We start from the raw sequence: 25,069 nt of genomic DNA on the forward strand, positions 1-25,069 counted from the left end.
TTCATTACACAACGTCTGGGGGTGAAGAAGTGGGACGTATCATGGAAAACACTAAATTGTTTGGGTGAGACCAAACTTTTGAACGGTAGTGTATATATATATATATATATTTATATACACAGAGATAAATATATATATATACACACACACACAGATACATATATATATATATATATATATATATATATATATATATATATATATACATATAGCTTTATATACACCCTCAGATCTATCAGCCATGACAGGAGGCTTCGGAGCTGCGCTCTTCATTCCTGCGCTGTTGCTGTGAGCACATTACCGCTCTGGACTTAATGCAATCTCTTTACTGCCCGGGATCAATGCTGCGAGCAGCCAATATAGAGACAGGGGCCCCGGGGACCCGATGTCATCTCACAGCAGCGTCAGCCAAGCCCTGGGCTGCAGTCCCGGAGACCCCATCAGTATGGAGACGGCCGCCTTCTCACCTCCATTGCTTGTTTTAAGTGACAAGTGAAGATGGTAAACTATTAATCTGCAAGACAGAAAAGCTTTTACAGCAGGCCGTTTACTGTAGCGGAGGAAGATTTATGGGGTCACACTGACTGCCGCACTCGGGGTCACGCTTTATCCCAGCGTCCTGCCGTCTACTGTACAGAATCTCATTTACATTTCACATGAGGTGAATGGATCTTTACTTCAGCGACGAGAGAAAATGCCAAGTGATGAGATCATCCGGCTCCACGTATAGACCGCCACATGGACGTATAGATAAGGCGCATAGGCAATAACTGGAATACAAAGGGCCCCAGAGTCAGGTATGGGCCCCTAACAGAGTCAAGTACAGGCCCTAGAGCAGAGTCAAGTACAGGCCCCAGAGCAGAGTCAGGTACGGGCCCCTAACAGAGTCAAGTACAGGCCCCAGAGCAGAGTCAGGTATGGGCCCCAGAGCAGAGTCAAGTACAGGCCCCAGAGCAGAGTCAGGTACGGGCCCCTAACAGAGTCAAGTACAGGCCCCAGAGCAGAGTCAAGTATGGGCCCCAGAGCAGAGTCAGGTACAGGCCCCAGAGCAGAGTCAGGTATGGGCCCCTAACAGAGTCAAGTACAGGCCCCAGAGCAGAGTCAGGTACGGGCCCCTAACCCAATGGTCTATTGTTCAAACGTCCATCCACAGATATTCCTGGAGCTAGACCATGTTTCTCTATAGCGATCCGGATCCATCTTTCTGGCCATGTTTCTCTATAGCGATCCGGATCCATCTTACTGGCCATGTTTCTCTATAGCGATCCGGATCCATCTTTCTGGCCATGTTTCTCTATAGCGATCCGGATCCAACTTACCGGCCATGTTTCTCTATAGAGATCTGGATCCATCTGACCGGCCATGTCTCTCCACAGAGATCTGGATCCATCTTAGCGGCCATGTTTCTCCACAGAGATCTGGATCCATCTTAGCGGCCATGTTTCTCCACAGAGATCTGGATCCATCTGACCGGCCATGTTTCTCTATAGCGATCCGGATCCATCTGACCGGCCATGTTTCTCTATAGCGATCCGGATCCATCTGACTGGCCATGTTTCTCTGCAGAGTTCTGGATCCATCTGACCGGCCATGTTTCTCTATAGCGATCCGGATCCATCTGACCGGCCATGTTTCTCCACAGAGATCTCCACAGAGATCTCCACAAAGATCTGGAGCCTTCTTACCGGCCATGTTTCTCCACAGAGATCTGGATCCATCTTAGCGGCCATGTTTCTCCACAGAGATCTGGATCCATCTGACCGGCCATGTTTCTCTATAGCGATCCGGATCCATCTGACCGGCCATGTTTCTCTATAGCGATCCGGATCCATCTGACCAGCCATGTTTCTCTATAGCGATCCGGATCCATCTGACTGGCCATGTTTCTCTGCAGAGTTCTGGATCCATCTGACCGGCCATGTTTCTCTATAGCGATCCGGATCCATCTGACCGGCCATGTTTCTCCACAGAGATCTCCACAGAGATCTCCACAAAGATCTGGAGCCATCTTACCGGCCATGTTTCTCCACAGAGATCTGGATCCATCTTAGCGGCCATGTTTCTCCACAGAGATCTGGATCCATCTGACCGGCCATGTTTCTCTATAGCGATCCGGATCCATCTGACCGGCCATGTTTCTCTATAGCGATCCGGATCCATCTTACTGGCCATGTTTCTCTATAGCGATCCGGATCCGACTTACCGACCATGTCTCTCCCCAGAGATCTGGATCCATCTTAGCGGCCATGTTTCTCCACAGAGATCTGGATCCATCTGACCGGCCATGTTTCTATACAGATCTGGATCCATCTGACCGGCCATGTTTCTCTATAGAGATCTGGATCCATCTGACCGGCCATGTTTCTCTATAGAGATCTGGATCCAGCTGACTGGCCATGTTTCTCTATAGAGATCTGGATCCAGCTGACCGGCCATGTTTCTCTATAGAGATCTGGATCCAGCTGACCGGCCATGTTTCTCTATAGAGATCTGGATCCATCTGACTGGCCATGTTTCTATACAGATCTGGATCCATCTTACCGGCCATGTTTCTCCACAGAGATCAGGATCCATCTGACCGGCCATGTTTCTCCACAGAGATCAGGATCCATCTGACCGGCCATGTTTCTCTATAGAGATCTGGATCCAGCTGACCGGCCATGTTTCTCTATAGAGATCTGGATCCAGCTGACCGGCCATGTTTCTCTATAGAGATCTGGATCCATCTGACTGGCCATGTTTCTCTATACAGATCTGGATCCATCTTACCGGCCATGTTTCTCCACAGAGATCAGGATCCATCTGACCGGCCATGTTTCTCCACAGAGATCTGTATCCACCTGACCGACCATGTTTCTCCACAGAGATCTGGATCCACCTGACCGGCCATGTTTCTCCACAGAGATCTGGATCCACCTGACCGGCCATGTTTCTCCACAGAGATCAGGATCCATCTGACCGGCCATGTTTCTCTATAGAGATCTGGATCCAGCTGACCGGCCATGTTTCTCTATAGAGATCTGGATCCATCTGATCGGTCATGTTTCTCTATAGAGATCTGGATCCAGCTGACCGGCCATGTTTCTCTATAGAGATCTGGATCCATCTGACTGGCCATGTTTCTCTATAGAGATCTGGATCCATCTGACTGGCCATGTTTCTCCACAGAGATCAGGATCCATCTGACCGGCCATGTTTCTCTATAGAGATCTGGATCCAGCTGACCGGCCATGTTTCCCTTCTGCTCAGTGACACAGTTTCCATTAGACATGACGGTGCTGGGCATCTGCTATTATAGCCCACCCATGCTAAAGAGTGCTGAGTGACATCAACAAGACACTACACATCATCAATACTATTGGTTAATCCATTAGTTCTTCATCTGTAATAACCATGGAAAGTCTCTGCACAGGATAACGGGTCATCTCCAGCCCATAAACCTTCCCCTGGTGCATTATTAGAGCTGAGAATCGGCTTTCCAACCCATGACCACTGGCTTGTTTTTCAGCTTTGCTTATATTTTCTTTCCCCTCATTAAATTTTATTGGGAAGTGAAGAAGCAGAACACAGAACACAATACGGGAGCTGCTTCCATCCAGCTTAGTGTTTATCGCTTGTCCTCGATCCGCCTGTTATTTTCTTGCTTTTGATTCTATGAGGTTAAGGTCTCTTCCTACAAAAAGGAGCCTTGAAGTTAACAATTGCTTGCACGTACAGAAGACAAGAAAAGAGGCATGAAAGGACTCAATTCCCTGGGATTCTTCCAGCTACAAAATACTGTTTGATGTACGTCAAAGAGTCATGTGTGTCATCAGAGCTGAGTCATGTGTGCCTGCAAGCCGGACGGGAGAAACAGCGCAACGGCAGCCGTCCGACCAGAGATCTACAAGTGCATTAAAATAAAAACTCTAAAATTTAATTGACTAATTTGACATATAACTTGCACCTTCTACTAGTTTCCCTTCTGCAATTTTGGCTCCAGATGATTCGCAAGAATATGATTTCTGCTTGGCCATAGATTGAAGATCATTACATGACCAGTAAATGTAAGGGAGCTATTACACGGCCCGATACTGAGGAGCAAGTGAGTGTCGACCTTGTATGTCATCGCTCGCTTGCTTCTTGTTCTCCGCTCGCTGTCTGTGCTATTACACACACAGACATTAGGCGGGGAGCTGTGGGAGGGGCTGCCTGGATCCTTAGATCATCTGGGTGGCCCATAGAAGATAGCGGTGGTCTGCTATTACACGGAGCGACAGCCAGCAGACCGTCGCTATTCTTATCTTTGTGATAGGTCATGCTTTGAGATGATCAGACGATATTGTGCATGTCAGCTTATCGTTGCCTTTTAACATGACCTATAACACCAAACCATTATCGGCGGGAACGGTCAGTAGTCGGCCAAGTAAGCCAATAATCACTTGGTGTAATAGGGTCCTAAGTCCTTGTGTCTAGAGATGAGCGGACTTTTCGGATTTCTGGTTCATGAGAACCAGAAGGATCGACGTCGGATTCCCGCTGTCTGCTCGCTCCGTGCAGCGGGTGGATCCCTCCTAAGGAACGCCTGGAAAACTCAGATACAGCCATTGGCATTGGCTGTATCCCAGTTTTCCAGGCGTTCCTTAGGAGGTATCCACCCGCTGCACGGAGCGAGCAGACAGCGGGAATCCGACGACGATCATTCTGGTTCTCACGAACCAGAAATCCGAAAAGTCCGCTCATCTCTACTTGTGTCATCCATCTAGGAGAGTAGGGTGATGGGTTTAGATGACCCTCTACAGTCACCAGTTTACCGCCCATAAGGGTAATCAACCAGATGGGGGGATGACTGGGGCCATTATTGGGCAAAATTGTAGATCAACATAAGAGAGGGGGATCCCTTTCTAATTTGCTATGGGGTTTCTTTTTCTTGTGACCCATGATGGACCACATAAAAGGCCTCTAGACACCATATTGCCCTGTACTTTCCATGAGTGCCAATGAATTTGCCTTCATCAGAGTCCTGGATCTTTCTCTTGTCCTCTCCGAGATCCCCATACAGCCGACCATCAACCTCCTACCAATACCAAACTAAAAAACTCCACCTTCTAGTACGTGGGGAGAACGGTAAGACAGACAAACCTCCCTTCGCATTAGTGGACACCTCCATATACTTTACTCCATATACTTTATACCATATACTGTATCTTTACTTAGGGATGTTGGCATAGGCGCCCAGCATTTTAAAAGTTTTAATAAAGACCAATGCAACAAAAACAATAGCGACCAACCTACTGGAATTTGTAGAATAACATTTTATGTTCTGCCAAATCCATGTTGGAGGCTCCACTGCAGATTTAGCCGTATATGATGGGAAAACTGTGATATGTTCAGGCCAAAACAACTGGCCCCATGACAATACAGAAGTGACTCCATTGTAAGTCATTGGGGTCTGTCAGGTGCTGGTGGTGTCCAACATATAATGGATGAAGGATTGTCTTAGACTCTCAGATGTTTCATCATGTTATCCAGCATTTTTTGTTCTCTCATCCTCAACTAATAGAAGATTACACAAGAGTAGGATGGGGATGATGGGCTCCACCAGTGACCGCCCTGGAAGCTGGAGAGCCACAAGCTGGGGACCACTGGGTTACACATGAACGTTCTGCTCCAGGAATAAAATGGTCAATAAGGAGCGAGGATTCAGTGTGGAAACAAACAAATATCTGTGTTTCAACTTTCATCATCGACGTTTGGGAGATAAACAGATCGCTAATCTCAGGCCAATTTAAGTTAATTAACGTGGATGAAAACAGCCAGACGTGGCGGCGTTAATCAGGTCTTACTCATCGGCAGCAGATTCCCCGACAGTTGGAGATTTAATAAGAGCTGACACGCTGCCTTCCAGCAGGTCCAGGTATCGTACACCCACATGTAGGGTCTCTGATCCAATCAGGTGAGCCCACCAGGCGAGAGACGCCACCGCTCTGTGCCAGGCGCATTCATTAACCCTTTCTGCACTACAACCGGTCATCCTCAGGCTTAGTCTAATTACTTTTTTTTTTTTTTTTTTTTTTTTTTTTATTAAATCCTCATATTTTTTAAGAAATAACAAAAAGATGGGACAAAAAGTTACCGACCGCTACCAAAAGTTAGGACTGTCCTGGCTTAGAAGGGTCAATATGGTCCCAGATTTACCACCACATGGTCATGGATATTCAGCTTGGGGGAGGGGGGAGATGTGACTGTTCCGGCGACTCCAATGGAAGCAGGACAGGGTCTCCATATCATAGAGATATATTGGGTCCCGGTTAGATGTGGCTTGGCATCACGACACAACTGAAGAGCGACAACAGCAGATCCCGGCGGTCACAGCCCATTTTACCAGCTCGGACCGGACTGTTTGTTGTTGCAGTTTATTATAAGGAGTCGAGCCACAAACCCTTGCTGGGATTGAAGAGCAGCGGAGAACGGCGAGATTCACTATTTAAGTTCTCATCAGCCTAAACCAAGCAGCCGGAGATGGCGGGAAATATATTTCTAATGAGTTCTGCCTTCCCGCTCAGCACCTGAATGTAAATCCAGAGGGAGCGCCGAGAAAACACCTCATTACATATTGACTTATATCATTATGTTTCCTCTTCGTAATGATGCTTCACAGGCGCCGCACTAACTGGAGAGAAGCAACGCGACGCTGAGAAGAGGATCAAGATGTGGACTTAATTCTAGATAATATTGTTACAGGGAGAAGCGAATATATCAACAGTCTCATCACAGGCCGGATTACAGCTGGCAGCTATATACAGATAACACATGATCCACCATTCATGATAGGTGATAGTCACAGCACATGGGTCACTGCACAGGTCTTAGGGCATGCTGACAAAACCCTACCATAGAAGTCAATAGATGATGATCACAGATCCTATCCTCCTCACAAACTGGTCTCTTCACAGGTCATAGCACATGCCCACAATACTCTACCATTGAAGTCAATAGTTAAGAGTAACAGCTCCCTGCACACTGGTCTCTGCACAGGTCACAGCGCATGCCCACAACATTTTACCATAGAAGTCAATAGATGATGGTCACAGCTCCTCTCCTCCTCATGCATTGTTCACTGAACAGGTCATAGAGCATTTCCACAGCACTCTACCATAGAAGTCAATAGGTAAGGGTCACAGCTTCTCTCCTAATCAGACACTGGTCACTACCCAGGTCATAGGGCATGTCCACAACACTGTACCATAAAAGTCTATAGGTAAGGGTCACCGCTCCCCACACACTGGTTTCTGCACAGGTCATAGGGCATGACCACAACACTCCACCAGAGAAGTCTTTAGGTGATGGTCAGAGCGCAGCCTGCATTTTTTTGCCCACCGACCTCTGCACAGGTCACAGAGCATGCTCATTACACTCTATTGTGAATGTTCATGGACAGCTCCATGTGGTTGCTGTAAAGCATACTCCTATACGCTGTTAATGGCAGATGAGGCAATGAGGCTGCATGATGCACTAGAAATAGAGTTCAAAAGTTTCAAGAAAAAAAAAAGAAGAAGACAAAGAAAATAATCAGATCTGGTTTAAATTATCAAAGAAGAAAAAGAAGAAAAAAAAATCAGGTGACACCTTCCCTTTAGTTCTGCTCTAGTGAGACGCTGAGTATTCCCGCCGGATCGACACGTCTCAGGTCACTCCAGCTGCCTGGAACCAAATCATTCTCACCTCCCGGCTCCGGTGTTAACAACCCCTCCTGGGGCAAATCCTCACCTCCCACATGATAGCAGCCTCAGCAATAGAGAGTGTACAGCTGCTAACCGCCAGTGTGATGAGGAGGGGCCGGCGGGTGTCACTGACCCGGGTGTCCCATTATCTATCACTAATAACGCCGAAATGTGCCGACAGATCGCCAACAATCAACAAGAATACATTAATAACAGGAAATGCAATAATAACAGTAAATACAATAATAACAGAAAAAGCAAGAAAACCTGAATAATGCAGAAACTGTGCGCTGTGTGTGTGCGGAGAGTGGAGCCGAGCGTGCTGATGTCACTGACCGGGTGTCCGATCGTCTGTCATTAATAACACCGGAGTGCCGACAGATCGCCAACAATCAACAAGACTACAATAATAACAGGAAATACAATAATAACAGGAAAGGCAAGAAGCCCTGAATGCTGCTGAATATTCATATACCATGCGCCGTGTGTGTGCGGAGAGCGGAGCGCACTGATGTCACTGACCGGGGCATCCGATCATGTGTCATTAATAACACAGGAGTGCCGACAGATCTCCAACAATAAACAATGGTAAAAATACAATAATAACAAGGAATACCAATAATAACAGAAAAATCAAGAAAATCTGAATAATGCTGAATATCCCTAAAGCCCGCGTGCGCAGAGAGTGGAGCGCACAGATGTCACTGACCTTGTGTGTCCGATCATTTATCATTGATAACACAGGAGTGCCGACAGATCTCCAACAATCAACAATGGTAAAAATACAATAGTAACAGAAAATACAATAATAACAGGAAAGGCAAGAAGCCCTGAATGCTGCTGAATATAGACTGTGCGCCGTGTGTGCGGAGAGCGGAGCGCACTGAAGTCACATTATCGCTTCTAGAACATGTAACTTTAATATCGGCGGCGGAGATTTCATCGGTTTATTAACGCTTCGAGGATTATCTTGTTTTTGTTAATATATTAATAATAAATCCTCATTACAATATGAAAATTAAACTTCCTGAATTGTTAAACTCTCCTCATCTGGGCAGGATCCCGCAGATCTCACACCGACATACAGGAGGCGCGTGCTGCAAAATACTGAGCTATTACAGTTACTGCCCCCTGGCACAATTCTGCGCCTATCACTTTTATTATGCATTCTTTATCTAGCTCCCGGGCGCCCCCTAGTGGTGGCTGCAGGTGGGCACAATCTTACCATGTACAAGAGCTCTATGGGGAAGGTTTATTATTGCAACTTGTATCAAATGCCCCTTACATGCTTCACCCCACATTATGGGACATGTTTTCCAGTGAATCCAGCAAAGGGGCGTGGTGTTAATAAAGGGGTGTGGTGTTAGCAAAGGGGTGTGGTTTGTAGAAAGGGGCGTGGTTTAAGTTATTTTATACACATTTAGCTACAGTCATTATTAACAACTTTGTGCAGTCTCATTCCTCAACAAAGCAACAAACACCTTCCAACATTTCACCACATAATAATAATAATGATGATAATAATAATAATAATAATAATAATAATAATAATAATAATAATAATAATAATGATAATAATAATAATAATAATAATATCAAATAATATGCAAAATCCTGCAACTCTCCCCTATAACTCTTCCCGTTTTTCCTTGGACCCTTCGTAGTTACATCCTGGAATGAAGCGTCTGACACAAATACAATAATCTGACACACAGTGACTAACATGCGGTATCTCAGCACAAGCGGCGTATCACCTGATCAGTCTGCGCCGGGCGTACGGGGGGTGAGATGAGGGTCAGGGGGGTCTTACTTACTGGGGGAGTTGAGCAGGCGGGAGTGTTTGCAGTAATAAGCCACTTCTTGCTCGCAGTACTCCGCATTGCTGATCAGGGCTTCCAGCTGATCGGCTCCGGCGCTGTAGTTAAATGACATGGAATAGGCTCTCCCGGAAAACGATGCGAGCACAGGTGTTACCTCCGTAATGTTGTGCGCCACAATCGTCCAGATTTTCTCCTCTGTTGGAAACATTTAATTAAAAATCCACATGACATTCAATAAACAATATATCTACTTACAAACAAGAGAAGAAAGGAGCGGGGGAGGGGGGAGGCAAACCATGGGGGAGGGGGGAGGCACACTGCGGGGAGAGGGAGGCACAACGCGGGGAGGGGGGGAGGCAAACGATGGGGGAGGGGGAGGCACACCTCAGGGAGAGGGAAGGCAAACCATGGGAAAGGGGGAGGCACATCGCGGGGAGGGGGAGGCAAACCATGGGGGAGGGGGAGGCACATCACAGGGAGGGGGAGGCAAACCGCGGGGAGGGGGAGGCAAACTATGGAGAGAGGGAGGCAAACCGCTGGGATGGGGAGGCAAACCGCGGGGAGGGGGAGGCAAACCGCGGGGAGGGGGGGAGGCAAACGATGGGGGAGGGGGAGGCACACTGCGGGGAGGGGGAGGCAAACCATGGGGGAAGGGGAGGCAAAGTGCGGGGAGGGGGGAGGCAAACCATGGAGAGAGAGAGGCAAACCGCTGGGATGGGGAGGCACACCACGGGGAGGGGGGAGGCAAACCGCTGGGATGGGGAGGCAAACCGGGGGGAGGGGGGAGGCAAACCATGGGCAGGAGGAGGCAAACCGCTGGGAGGGGGGGGAGGCAAACGATGGGTGAGGGGGAGGCACACTGTGGGGAGGGGGAGGCACACCTTAGGGAGAGGGGAGGCAAACCATGGAGAGAGGGAGGCAAACCAAGGGGAGGGGGGAGGCAAACCATGGAGAGAGGAAGGCAAACCGCGGGGAGGGGGAGGCAAACTGCGGGGAGGGGAGGCAAACCACGGGGAGGGGGGAGGCAAACCGCGGGGAGGCAAACCGTGGGGAGGGGGAGGCAAAGCGCGGGGAGGGGGAGGTAAACCATGGGGAGGGGGAGGCAAACCGCGGGGAGGGGGAAACTGCAGGGAGGGGGAGGCAAACCAGGGGTAGGGGGAGCACAAACACAGAGCTGTCTACATGTGCTGATCCAGGAGGGACTGATCCCAATGACCCCTCTATAACCTACATCTGCTGCTATATAGCAGCTTTCTATAACACATAACAGCGTATAACAGTATAATATATAACAGAGCAGCAAACACCAGAGAAAAGTCCTCATGGTGAATTTTGATACATTTTAACTTATGAATATTTCTCAGTCTGCTACATTTGTATCCAGTCTAGACATTCCCATCAGGAGCTTAAAGGGGCACTGCCATCATGTTAAAGGGGTATTTTGTAGAAAAAAATGTTTTCAAGCTTGTATCAAAAAGTTATACAGATTTGACAATTACTTCTATTTAAAAAGTCTTCCAGTACTTATCAGCTGCTGCATAGAAGTGATGTATTCTCTTCATCCTTCCAGTCCTTATCAGTTGCTGAATGTCCTACAGGAAGTGGTGTATTCTCTCCAGTCTGACACACTGCTCTCTGCTGCCACCACTGTCCATGTCAAGAACTGTCCAGAGCAGCAGCAAATCCCCATAGAAAACCTCTCCTGCTCTGGACAGTTCCTGACATGGACAGAGGTGGCAGAATAGAGCACTGTGTTAGACTGGGAAGAATGCACCACTTCCTGTAGGACATACAGCAGCTGAGAAGTACTGGAATACTGGAGATTGTTAAATAGAAGTAATTTACAAATCTATATAACTTTCTGGCACCAGCTGATTTGAAAACATCTTTTTTGCACCAGAGTACCCCTTTAAGTGGGATACTCCATCACTTTAAGATTGAGAGGGGTCTGGCCTCTAGGACCCCCATTGATCATGAGAATGAAGGGGACACAGCTCTCTGACCCTTCATTGGTTAGGAGTTGTGACCGCTTCAGTCTTAGGATCAGCAGGGTCCTGGAGGAGGATGCAATGAATATATATTATATCCCCTTTAAGGAGCCCAGATACCTTGTAATATGATGCAGCTTCCCGCTCACACAGAATCCTCCACAATAAATATATCATTGTAGCAAACCCTCAGCTGTGTGAAGTTTTAGGTGTTTTCACACCTTAAAAACTTTGGACCAGAAATTATTTAAGACGCCATCCAGGACGGATACATCTTCATAGACCATTAGTATTCTATTCCTGGGGTTCCGACTCCCTGATTGTAGGGGCTAGGAGTCTCCTTAGAGCACCTCATCCTTGGTTATCACACAGTGCCACACACTTGGTAGTGGCTGTGCCTGGTACTGCAGCTCGCTTTCAGTCACTTGCATGTAGTGAGCTGTAATACCAGGTGCAGCCACTATGACCTGTATGGCGCTGTGCAGCACTTGCTGGAGTTTTGTGACCCCTTTGATTAGCGAGGTGTCTGGAGTCATCACCACCACCCCCCCCCCCACACACACACATTTAAGCCCTGGTTAATCCCTTTAAGCGGTTAGATTGTCCTGGGATCTTGTTATCTCAGCCATTATTGGCTACACACAATGTTTGATGCGTTGAAAGCCAAATTCTCTGTTCTAAATATAAATCTTTAGATAGACAGAAGATACAAAGAAGCTTCAAAGCCGTGATACGCCCGCTGCTGGCGCACACGGGGGTCGCGGTTCCACGTAAGTGACCTCTATTCTTAGCGTATGAGCCTCTCAGGAGACTGTTCACACTGCGCCTCCAGCACCTTCAAAGCCTTGGGTATTTCTTCCCCATTAAAGAGGCAGTAACATTATTCTGCGGCTCTCCCGGGCGGCATTGTGGTATTTCATCGATGAAAGGAAACTATCAGATCTTTTATCTAGCGGGAGCCAGAAAGGCGATTATATATATATATATATATATATATATATATATATATATATAAACACACAAGAGAGCGACCTGCTTGCTAACCAATCAGAGCGGCTTTATCCCTGGTGTTGCGGGAATTGTTATTTAAAGGGCCGGAGTCTTGGAAACAGTCCTTAAAGGTGTACTTCAGTAAAAAAAAAATAATTTCAAATTAACTGCTGTCAGAAAGTTATATAGATTTGTAATTTACTTCTATTTAAAAATCTCCAGTCTTCCAGAACTTATCAGTTGCTGTATGTCCTGCAGGAAGTGGTGTCCAGTCTGACACAGTTCTCTCTGCTGCCACCTCTGTAAATGTCAGGAACTGTCCAGAGCAGGAGAGGTTTTCTATGGGGATTTGCTGCTGCTCTGGACAGTTCCTGACATGGACAGAGGTGGCAGCAGAGAGCACTGTGTCAGACTGGAGAGAATACACCACTTCCTGCAGGACATACAGCAGCTGATAAGTACTGGAGGCTTGGAGCTTTTTAAAAAGAAGTAAATTACAAATCTATAAAACATTCTGACACAAGATGATTAAAAAAAAAAAAAAAAAAACTTTCTCTGGAGTTTCCCATCAATTGCATCAATTGTGACTGAATGGAAACTTTCTTGGTGACATTCAAAGACCTCAAATCTGTTCTTAAATCTCTTATTTTCCCTCCTCTGGCTGTCAGGGCATGATGGGAGTTGTAGTGCAGCAGCAGCAGCAGGGGGAGGAGCCACAGGTTGGGGGCGTCGCTGATGTGAAGTTGTGTTTTTTTTTTTTTTGTAAATATTTTAGTGTTTATTATTAATGGAAATAATGAAGTCTCTGAAATCATTCGGATCCCATCAGAACGCGCTCAGCGATGGCGGCGGTGGATGATGGACGGGTTGGGCGGCAGCAGCGGCGGCGGTGGATGATGGACGGGCTGGGCGGCTTCTCCATCAGTCGCGGCCTCGCTCGCCCCTCTCTCCTCCACTGCATTAGTGTCTTCAGCCCAACAATTAATGGAGGCAGCGTGGCAGAAAATGAAAAGCGATTGAGGCGCCGGTGAGATTTATGGGCGGTATAAAGCGGGATCACCTTCCTCCGCTCATTATCCCCCTCACTTTCATATCATTTGCCGCCATTAAGCCGCAGAGATATGATTATTTTATCGCCCTTCACCGGGTGCGACGCCGTGCGGCTCCGGGAGAGGAAAACAGTGCGGGAGCTGTAAATATCCGGGGACTCGCCGCGCCGTCCATCCATGCAAAGTTATAGTCGTCTTCTAGGGAAGGGTTTTAAGAGCGGCTTAAACTGCTGCCTAATGCAAAGGTGACGGCCATTTAATTCCCGGCTAATGCTACAACTTTATGACGCGGCCGTTGGATTTCAATGTCCAATTTAGCTGAAGATGTTGTCTGCACTCAGTCCCCGGAGACAGGTTTACGGCCTCCGAGTGCGGCGCGAGCTGCTAATCCCCACTCAGGACGGGACGTTTATCACCTCCGTCACTGGGTTACCGTCTATGCTGCATGTTAAAGGGGAACTCCAAAGAAAAAGCACCAGATCAACCAGTGTCAGAAGGTTCTATAGATTTGTAAATTACTTCTATATAAAACTCTCCAGTCTTCCAGTACTTTTCAGCTGCTGTATGTCCTACAGGAAGTGGTGTATTCTCTCCAGTCTGACACAGTGCTCTCTGCTGCCACCTCTGTCCATGTCAGGAACTGTCCAGAGCAGCAGCAAATCCCCATAGAAAACCTCTCCTGCTCTGGACAGTTCCTGACATGGACAGAGGTGGCAGCAGAGAGCACTGTGTCAGACTGGAGAGAATACACCACTTCCTGCAGGACATACAGAAGCTGGTAAGTACTGGCAGACTGGAGATTTTTTGAATAGAGGTAACTATAACTTTCTGCCACCAATTGATTAAAAAAACATTGCCAGGGTATCTCTGTAATAATACCCATCACCTCCACAACTTTACAAATTACACAGTGTTTGTGCCATAAACCATGCATGATTGTTCTCCTTAACAGACTGGCTGCAGAGCATTGCTCTACTTAGCAGACTGTCTCTCTACAAAAGCTTGCCACCTAATGAGCTGTGATTACTGCGCGATGACTTGTGCTGAGCAATGCCACAGGCAGAGGAGCACACAGGGAATTATACAGCATCTCTCTGTGGAGAGATAGTCTGCTGAGAAGAGCAATGGTCTGCAGAAGGTCTGGGCAGGGCAGATATGCTGTTGGAGGGGAGTGATGCACTGTCTGTATACCGTATGTGCATTACGTCCCCCGGTGGGGGTAGATGGGGCGCAGTAACCTTGTGCTGCATTGTTCCCCGGGGACGTGTTCCTGCAGCTAATTAATATTCAGCTGCGTCCTCGCATCTTATTGAGATGATGACTCCATGGATCCAGCCAAACTCCATTATCTCTATTGTGTCTGACCCATCGCCTCAGCTGCACACGTAATTAGCAGAGTTAATGACAAATACGGGGGAGGGGGAGAAGATCAGGTAGATGGGGGGGTGCTGCCAGGAAGGGGGGGGGGGGGGGTGATACTACAGAGGTGACCTGCAAGAAGAATAAGAAAATAAAGGACTGCGAGGTCCCAGTGATGATGTCACAATCCACGGATCATATACTGTACATATGTGATAAGTTATGAGCAGGAGGCCGTACGGAGAAACGTGGGGTCACTGCGCGCTCAATATGGCGCAATTATTTCAGCCAAGCATCTAGAAGGGAACATCTCCATACCGAGGCGGCCGGGGGACTCTCACCCATAGACTTGTAGTGCTCCTAATATCATAGAGTAGGGCCTCTAGAAGTCTATAGGTTCCCCATACTACTGTACTTGGGGTGATAGGCGAGATGTGCTGGGGGAATGACAAGTGAGACCCAATCTGTGCTGGGGGATGACAGGTGAGACCCAATCTGTGCTGGGGAATTATAGGTGAGACCCAATCTGTGCTGGGAGATGACAGGTGAGACCCAATCTGTGCTGGGAGATGACAGGTGAGACCCAATCTGTGCTGGGAGATGACAGGTGAGACTCAATCTGTGCCGGGGGATGACAGGTGAAACCCCATCTGTGCTGGGGGATGAATGGTGAGACCTCATCTGTGCTGGGGGATGACAGGTGAGACCCAATCTCTGCTGGGGAATTATAGGTGAGACCCAATCTGTGCTGGGGGATGACAGGTGAGACCCAATCTGTGCTGGGGGATGACAGGTGAGACCCAATCTGTGCCGGGGGATGACAGGTGAAACCCCATCTGTGCTGGGGGATGAATGGTGAGACCTCATCTGTGCTGGGGGGTGACAGGTGAGACCCCATCTGTGCTGGGGCATGACAGGTGAGATGTGCTGGGGGATGACAGGTGAGACCCAATCTGTGCCGGGGGATGACAGGTGAGGCCCAATCTGTGCTGGGGGATGACAGGTGAGATGTGCTGGGGGATGACAGGTGAGACCCAATCTGTGCCGGGGGATGACAGGTGAGGCCCAATCTGTGCTGGGGGATGACAGGTGAGATGTGTTGGGGGATGACAGGTGAGACGCAATCTGTGCTGGGGGATGACAGGTGAGATGTGCTGGGGGATGACAGGTGAGATGTGCTGGGGGATGACAGGTGAGACGCAATCTGTGCTGTGGGATGATAAGTGAGACCTCATCTGTGCTGGGGGATTATAGGTGAGATGTGCTGGAGGATGAAAGGTGAGACGCAATCTGTGCTGGGGGATGACAGGTGAGACCCAATCTGTGCTGGGGGGGGTGACAGGTGAGACCCAATCTGTGCTGGGGGATGACAGGTGAGACCCAATCTGTGCTGGGGGATGAATGGTGAGACCTCATCTGTGCTGGGGGATGACAGGTGAGACCCAATCTGTGCTGGGGGATGACAGGTGAGACCCAATCTGTGCTGGGGGATGACAGGTGAGACACAATCTGTGCTGGGGGATGACAGGTGAGATCCAATCTGTGCTGTGGGATGACAGGTGAGACGCAATCTGTGCTGGAGGATGACAGGTGAGAAGCAATTTGTGCTGAGGGATGACAGGTGAGACCTCATCTGTGCTGGGGGGTGATAGGTGAGACCTCATCTGTGCAGGGGGTTGATAGGTGAGACCTTATTTGTGCTGTGGGATGACAGGTGAGACCCAATCTGTGCTGGGGGATGACAGGTGAGACCCAATCTGTGCCGGGGGATGACAGGTGAAACCCCATCTGTGCTGGGGGATGAATGGTGAGACCTCATCTGTGCTCGGGGGTGATAGGTGAGACCCCATCTGTGCTGGGGCATGACAGGTGAGATGTGCTGTGGGATGACAGGTGAGGCCCAATCTGTGCTGGGGGATGACAGGTGAGATGTGCTGGGGGATGACAGGTGAGACCCAATCTGTGCCGGGGGATGACAGGTGGGGCCCAATCTGTGCTGGGGGATGACAGGTGAGATGTGCTGGGGGATGACAGGTGAGACGCAATCTGTGCTGGGGGATGATAAGTGAGACCTCATCTGTGCTGGGGGATTATAGGTGAGATGTGCTGGAGGATGAAAGGTGAGACGCAATCTGTGCTGGGGGATGACAGGTGAGACCCAATCTGTGCTGGGGGGGGGGGGGTGACAGGTGAGACCCAATCTGTGCTGGGGGATGACAGGTGAGACCCAATCTGTGCTGGGGGATGAATGGTGAGACGCAATCTGTGCTGGGGGATGACAGGTGAGACCCAATCTGTGCTGAGGGATGACAGGTGAGACACAATCTGTGCTGGGGGATGACAGGTGAGACACAATCTGTGCTGGGGGATGACAGGTGAGACACAATCTGTGCTGGGGGATGACAGGTGAGACCCAATCTGTGCTGGGGGTGATAGGTGAGACCCCATCTGTGCTGGGGGATGACAGGTGAGACCCCATCTGTGCTGTGGGATGACAAATGAGACCCAATCTGTGCTGTGGGATGACAAATGAGACCCAATCTGTGCTGGAGGATGACAGGTGAGACCCAATCTGTGCTGTGGGATGACAGGTGAGACTGAGACGCAATCTGTGCTGGAGGATGACAGGTGAGAAGCAATTTGTGCTGAGGGATGACAGGTGAGACCTCATCTGTGCTGGGGGGTGATAGGTGAGACCTCATCTGTGCAGGGGGGTTGATAGGTGAGACCCCATTTGTGCTGTGGGATGACAGGTGAGACCCAATCCGTGCTGGGGGATGACAGGTGAGACCCAATCTGTGCTGGGGGATGACAGGTGAGACCCAATCTGTGCTGGGGGATGACAGGTGAGACCTCATCTGTGCAGGGGAGAAGATAGGTGAGATGTGCTGGGGGATGACAGGTGAGACCCCAGGGTGGGGATTTAGCATGAAATCTCTTAAAGGGGTTCTCCAACATTAGAAAAATGTGGCTGCTTTCTTCCAGGGACAGCACGGCTCTTTTCTCCAGTTTGGGTGCAGGTTCTGTAACCCAGTTCCATTGAAGTGAATGGAGCTTAAAGGGGTTATCCAGCGCTACAAAAACATGGCCACTTTCCCCCTATTGTTGTCTCCAGTTTGGGTGGGGTCAGGGCCGACTCTAGCTTTTCTGCCGCCTGAGGCAAGAACTGACAAAGCCCCCCCCTTCCCGACCCAGGGACCTCAGAGCAATAGTCAGGGAGAGAAGATCCAGGACAGGCACAGTGCAACACTGCAGTGTGTATGGGACAGCACTATAGATAACAGTGTGCACCGTGCGTGACCAGATTTTTTAACTGTTTGAGCCACTATGGGCCCCCTGAGAGCTTCAAAACAAACAATCTGCAACTGCTGACCTCTGACCTCAGGAGCCAGAGAAGAGCCTTAAAACAGGCTGCTCTGTTAACTCTTTCAGTACTGCAGAATGTAGAGTATTACTGTGCATCACTTACATTCTGCTATACAGAAAGAGTTAACAGCAGAGCAGAACATGACTTTTATGCCTCTTGTGCTCTTGCACTATGCTGAGGTCAGCTCGGAGGTCGGCAGTGCAGAGAAGACATAATATAGCGTCTTTTCTACAGTGTGTAAGTGATGCAGAGTATAATAACTCTGCATTATTGAAAGGGTTAACAGCAGGAGACACTATATCTATGTCTTATGTGATGTGAATACCTGTGAATACCAGGCTTCCAGTGCCTCCTCAGCGCTTCTCATGAGGCAACTGACAGGAAACACGGCTGGGCACTGAGCCGTAACTAGTTGTAATGATAAGGACACAGGACTCTGATGCCGCCCCCCTCATGGGCTGTGTTATCTGCCGCCTGAGGCAAACACTTCACCTCGCCTCATGGCAGAGACGGGCCTGGGTGGGGTTTTGAAACTCAGTTCCATTGAAGTAAATGGAGCTTAATTGCAAACTGCACCTTAACTGGAGACAACAGTAGGGGGAAAAGTGGCCATGTTTTTGTAGCGCTGAATAACCCCTTTAAATGCAAACTGCACCCAACCTGGAGACAAGAGCAGTGCTATCTGTGGAAGAAAGCGGCCATGTTTTTATAACACTAGATAATCCCTTTAAATAATCAGGACTGTCGCTCCAGTTTGAGACCCGCCCTCTATAGGACTCAATGGGAGCGGATATTGCACACATCCCCGCCAGTCCGGGTGACCGCAGACTCGTGATAACTTACGGATCCGGCTCGGCGTTCCTATCAGGGTCTTTTATACCGTTACACAATATTTACAGGGATTTTTATTTTGCAGTTTTTTCTTGTTTTTTTCTTGTTCTTTTTCCTGTGATTTTATTTTCACGATAATGTTGTGATTTTGCAGCAAATACAAAAACAAGCAAAAAAAGTGCAAAAACGACTGATAGATCTGACTTTACGTGGCTGAAGGCGAGCGGAGTGCGCAGCTTTGTGTCTCACTCTCCGGATTCGGTGGACGGGGTTCGTCGGGTTGGGCGCCTGGCGGTGTCGATGGCGGCTGTACGGATGTGTGAAGGAACGAGATGCAATGTACCTGTCATAATATGTTCCCCGGGATGAGCGAGCGGGGGGAAGCTCATTGTTGTGACGCGCTGCAATCTGTTCCATCTCACTTAGCAATTAAACATATCTATCATTAGGACGTCTCCGCACAATGGATGCACTCCTGCCTGTCAGGGAGAGCCGGATGAAGCCGTACTGACAGCCACAGATGGAGCCCGCTCCGCACACTTCTCACTGAACTTCAGAAGTTTTGTTCTTTTTTACTTTTTACAGAGAGAAGAAATTCTGAGCAGAAATAACGAATAATAGAGGTGTCTGCGGATCCCGACAGGTGGGGGTCTATGTCAGAGATGGGGGGACAGGCGGGGGTCTATGTCAGAGATGGGGGGACAGGCGGGGGTCTATGTCAGAGATGGGTGGGGGCAGATGGGGGTCTCTGTCAGAGATGGATGGGGACAGGTGGGGGTCTATGTCACAGATGGGTGGGGGCAGATGGGAGTCTATGTCACAGATGGGTGGGGGCAGATGGGGGTCTCTGTCAGAGATGGTGGGGACAGGTGGGGGTCTCTGTCAGAGATGGGTGGGGACAGGTGGGGGTCTATGTCAGAGATGGTGGGGACAGGTGGGGGTCTCTGTCAGAGATGGATGGGGACAGGTGGGGGTCTCTGTCATAGATGGATGGGGACAGGTGGGGGTCTATGTCAGAGATGGGTGGGGACAGGTGGGGGTCTATGTCAGAGATGGATGGGGACAGGCGGGGGTCTATGTCAGAGATGGATGGGGACAGGCGGGGGTCTATGTCAGAGATGGGTGGGGACAGGCGGGGGTCTATGTCAGAGATAGATGGGGACAGGCGGGGGTCTATGTTAGAGATGGGTGGGGGCAGGTCGGGGTCTATGTCAGAGATGGGGGGACAGGCGGGGGTCTATGTCAGAGATGGTGGGGACAGGTGGGGGTCTCTGTCAGAGATGGGTGGGGACAGGTGGGGGTCTATGTCAGAGATGGTGGGGACAGGTGGGGGTCTCTGTCAGAGATGGATGGGGACAGGTGGGGGTCTCTGTCAGAGATGGATGGGGACAGGTGGGGGTCTATGTCAGAGATGGGTGGGGACAGGTGGGGGTCTATGTCAGAGATGGATGGGTACAGGTGGGGGTCTCTGTCAGAGATGGTGGGGACAGGTGGGGGTCTATGTCAGAGATGGATGGGTACAGGTGGGGGTCTATGTCAGAGATGGTGGGGAGGGGTGGGGCTCTATGTCAGAGATGGGGGGACAGGTGGGGGTCTCTGTCAGAGATGGATGGGGATAGGCGGGGGTCTACGTCACAAATGGGAGGGGATAGGTGGGCGTCTACGTCAGAGATGGGTGGGGACAGGTCGGGGTCTATGTCAGAGATGGATGGGGACAGGCGGGGGTCTATGTCAGAGATGGATGGGGACAGGCGGGGGTCTATGTCAGAGATGGATGGGGACAGGCGGGGGTCTATGTCAGAGATGGGGGGACAGGCGGGGGTCTATGTCAGAGATAGATGGGGACAGGTGGGGGTCTATGTTAGAGATGGGTGGGGGCAGGTCGGGGTCTATGTCAGAGATGGGGGGACAGGCAGGGGTCTATGTCAGAGATGGTGGGGACAGGTGGGGGTCTATGTCAGAGATGGTGGGGACAGGTGGGGGTCTATGTCAGAGATGGTGGGGACAGGTGGGGGTCTATGTCAGAGATGGGGGGACAGGTGGGGGTCTATGTCAGAGATGGGGGGACAGGTGGGGGTCTATGTCAGAGATGGGGGGACAGGTGGGGGTCTATGTCAGAGATGGTGGGGACAGGTGGGGGTCTCTGTCAGAGATGGGTGGGGACAGGCGGGGGTCTATGTCAGAGATGGATGGGGATATGTGGGGGTCTACGTCACAAATTGGAGGGGATAGGTGGGCGTCTACGTCAGAGATGGGTGGGGACAGGCGGGGGTCTATGTCAGAGATGGATGGGGATAGGCGGGGGTCTACGTCACAAATGGGAGGGGATAGGTAGGCGTATACGTCAGAGATGGGTGGGGACAGGCGGGGGTCTATGTCAGAGATGGATGGGGATATGTGGGGGTCTACGTCACAAATTGGAGGGGATAGGTGGGCGTCTACGTCAGAGATGGGTGGGGACAGGCGGGGGTCTATGTCAGAGATGGATGGGGATAGGCGGGGGTCTACGTCACAAATGGGAGGGGATAGGTAGGCGTATACGTCAGAGATGGGTGGGGACAGACGGGGGTCTATGTCTGGGATGGGTGGGGCAGGTGGGGGTCTCTGGAGGTTATTTCAGTACTGGAGCGTTATAAGAAGAGCGGCTGATATCAGTCACATATGTAATAGGAGGTTATATCAGTACTGGAGCGTTATAAGAGGAGCGGCTGATATCAGTCACATAGGATGTAATAGGAGGTTATATCAGTGCTGGAGCGTTATAAGAGGAGCGGCTGATATCAGTCACATATGATGTAATTGGAGGTTATATCAGTACTGGAGCGTTATAAGAGAAGCAGCTGATATCAGTCACATAGGATGTAATAGGAGGTTATATTAGTGCTGGAGCGTTATAAGAGGAGCGGCTGATATCAGTCACATATGATGTAATAGGAGGTTATATCAGTGCTGGAGCGTTATAAGAGGAGCGGCTGATATCAGTCACATATGATGTAATAGGAGGTTATATCAGTGCTGGAGCGTTATAAGAGAAGCGGATGATATCAGTCACATATGATGTCATAGGAGGTTATATCAGTGCTGGAGCGTTATAAGATATCAGTCACATATGATGTAATAGGAGGATATATTAGTACTGGAGCGTTATAAGAGGAGCGGCTGATATCAGTCACATATGATGTAATAGGAGGTTATATCAGTACTGGAGCGTTATAAGAGGAGCAGCTGATATCAGTCAGATATGATGTAATAGGAGGATATATCAGTACTGGAGCGTTATAAGGGGAGCGGCTGATATCAGTCACATATGATGTAATAGGAGGATATATCAGTACTGGAGCGTTATAAGAGGAGCGGCTGATATCAGTCACATATGATGTAATAGGAGGATATATCAGTACTGGAGCGTTATAAGCAGCAGGTGATGTAACTAATATTGTATTGAATCTTTATTTGAATTCAGTAAAGTTACAATTAATATAAACAGAATATTTCCTTTAAAGGGACAGCCACAACTGAATTTTATTTATTTTGATAATTTCTGCCAATATTTTTGGATATTTTTCCGTGTTGCCTCTAGTGTGTCCTGGTGTCTGTCTCTGAGCGATCATGTGACCAGTCATGTGATGCCCGCCCCCCGTCAGCCATCCTGCCTTCGCTTCCTTCATGAACAGCTTTCGCTCCCGCCGCCATTAATCGCTCTTGTGAGTGCGGCGAAGGTTAAGTGAGAAAACTGCGCTGGATACAATGTAACTTCAGGCGCTTCAAGATGCAACAAAGCAAACAATTACTTGTTAAAGAGCCATCTGGGCTTCTGGTGAGAGGGATGACCCGGGCTACAAAATAATGCATGTAAAAAATCAATGGGAGAGGCTCCGGCAGCTGCTCTGAGTGCGGCTAATAAAAGGCGGCAGTGATATGAAGACTGCAGATGGAGACAATGAAGAAGAAGTGATAAAAATGATCCAAGGAAGAGGGAAGGAGTGTAAATCTGCCCAGACACATCCTGATTTATTCACACAGGACTCTTCAGGACAAACTGCTTCTTACATTGTGTGACAGTCAAGCGGAGACGCAGCTCGTGCTAAACTGTAATCCAGCTCCGAGCATTAACGTTTACTAAGTCACCAGAACGTCCTCTGTGCTCTGCCAGGCCAACAACCAGAACGGCTGCACTACACGCTGCCACCACTAGATGGCAGAGGGGAGTACAGCACCTGGCTTGGGGACACTCATACACATGACATTCACTAACAGCAGTCCTTGTGGTCAGGAGTGGTACTGCAAGTAACCCATAGCAAAAAACAGAGAAACATAGAAGATTGTGAAGCTCCATCTAGTCAGCCCTATAAGTGTTTCCCTTCTTATTATCTTAGGATAGATAGATGTATATACCAGGCAGGTTTACAATCTGTTATTGTAGATTTGCTACCACATCTGCTGGAAGTTTGTTCCAAGTATCTACTACTCTTTTGGTAAAGTTATATTTTCTCACGTTGCTTCTGGTATTTCCCCCAGTAACCTCTCACTGTCTCCTCTTCTTCTTGAGTTCAGTTTTTTTCCTAAAAAAACACCTCCCTTCTGAACTGTATTTATTCCTGTAACATGTAACATATATGAAGGTGTCCATCATGTCCTCCCTTTCCCTTTTTATCTCCAGACTATACAGATTTACATCCTTAGGGCCAGTTCACACTGAGCAAGATCGTAAGAATTCTGCGGCGGAGATTTCCGCTGCGAAATCCCGCCGTGCTCAATGTGCTGCTGTAAGTGAATGAGAGGGCGCGCGCTCGTCTGCTGCCGCCGCTCTCCGCTCCAAGGAGTAACAAGTTATTTCTTTGAGCGGAGAGGAGAGGGAGCGGATGAGCGTGCGCCCTCTCATTCACTTACAGCAGCACATTGAGCACGGCGGGATTTCACAGCGGAAATCTCCGCCGCGGAATTCCAACAATCTTAGTGTGAACTGGCTCTTAAAGAGGATGTAACATCTATGCCGCGTCATAGAGGGGAGGGAATTCCCTCCCACTGGGGGCGAGCCGGCCCACCTCCTGTGCTTCAGCCCCGGCCCGGTACCCGTGCAAAGAACGGCGCCGTACACGGGAACCGGGCCGAACCTGTGACAGCGCCGTTCTATCCGTGGGTCAGATTAAAGAGAATGTACCTGATGGTAAATCCTCTTTAAGTCTTTCCTGATATGTTTTATGCCTGACACCCTCCACCATTTATGAAGCCCGCCATATTGCTTTATCTGGATGGAAAGATAGATAGATAGATAGATAGATAGATAGATAGATAGATAGATAGATAGATAGATAGGAGATAGATAGATAGACAGGAGATAGATAGACAGGAGATAGATAGATAGATAGATAGATAGATAGATAGATAGATAGGAGATAGATAGATAGATAGATAGATAGATAGATAGATAGATAGGAGATAGATAGATAGGAGATAGATAGGAGATAGATAGATAGGAGATAGATAGATGATAGGAGATAGATAGATAGATAGATAGATAGATAGATAGATAGATAGGAGATAGATAGATAGATAGATAGATAGATAGATAGATAGATAGATAGGAGATAGATAGATAGGAGATAGATAGATAGATAGATAAATAGGAGATAGATAGGAGATAGATAGGAGATAGATAGATAGATAGATAGATAGATAGGAGATAGATAGATAGATAGGAGATAGATAGATAGATAGATAGATAGATAGATAGATAGATAAATAGGAGATAGATAGATAGATAGATAGATAGATAGATAGATAGATAGATAGGAGATAGATAGATAGATAGATAGATAGGAGATAGATAGATAGATAGATAGATAGATAGATAGATAGATAGATAGGAGATAGATAGATAGATAGATAGATAGATAGATAGATAGATAGATAGGAGATAGATAGGAGATAGATAGATAGATAGATAGATAGATAGATAGAT

At 48.7% G+C, this 25,069-nt stretch overlaps 1 protein-coding gene across 1 annotated transcript in view; it reads right to left on the reverse strand.

Moving 5' to 3' along the window:
- Nucleotides 1–25,069, reverse strand: part of CNTNAP5 (contactin associated protein family member 5) — a 334,380-nt gene that overhangs the window by 75,122 nt on the left and 234,189 nt on the right. Inside the window, exon 13 of the mRNA XM_069982421.1 lies at nt 9,518–9,718. Within this exon, the coding sequence (XP_069838522.1) occupies nt 9,518–9,718 (201 nt within the window). The remainder of the gene's footprint in view (nt 1–9,517; nt 9,719–25,069) is intronic.

Source organism: Dendropsophus ebraccatus, chromosome 9 (genome assembly GCF_027789765.1).
Source record: "Dendropsophus ebraccatus isolate aDenEbr1 chromosome 9, aDenEbr1.pat, whole genome shotgun sequence".
Classification (NCBI taxonomy): domain Eukaryota; kingdom Metazoa; phylum Chordata; class Amphibia; order Anura; family Hylidae; genus Dendropsophus; species Dendropsophus ebraccatus.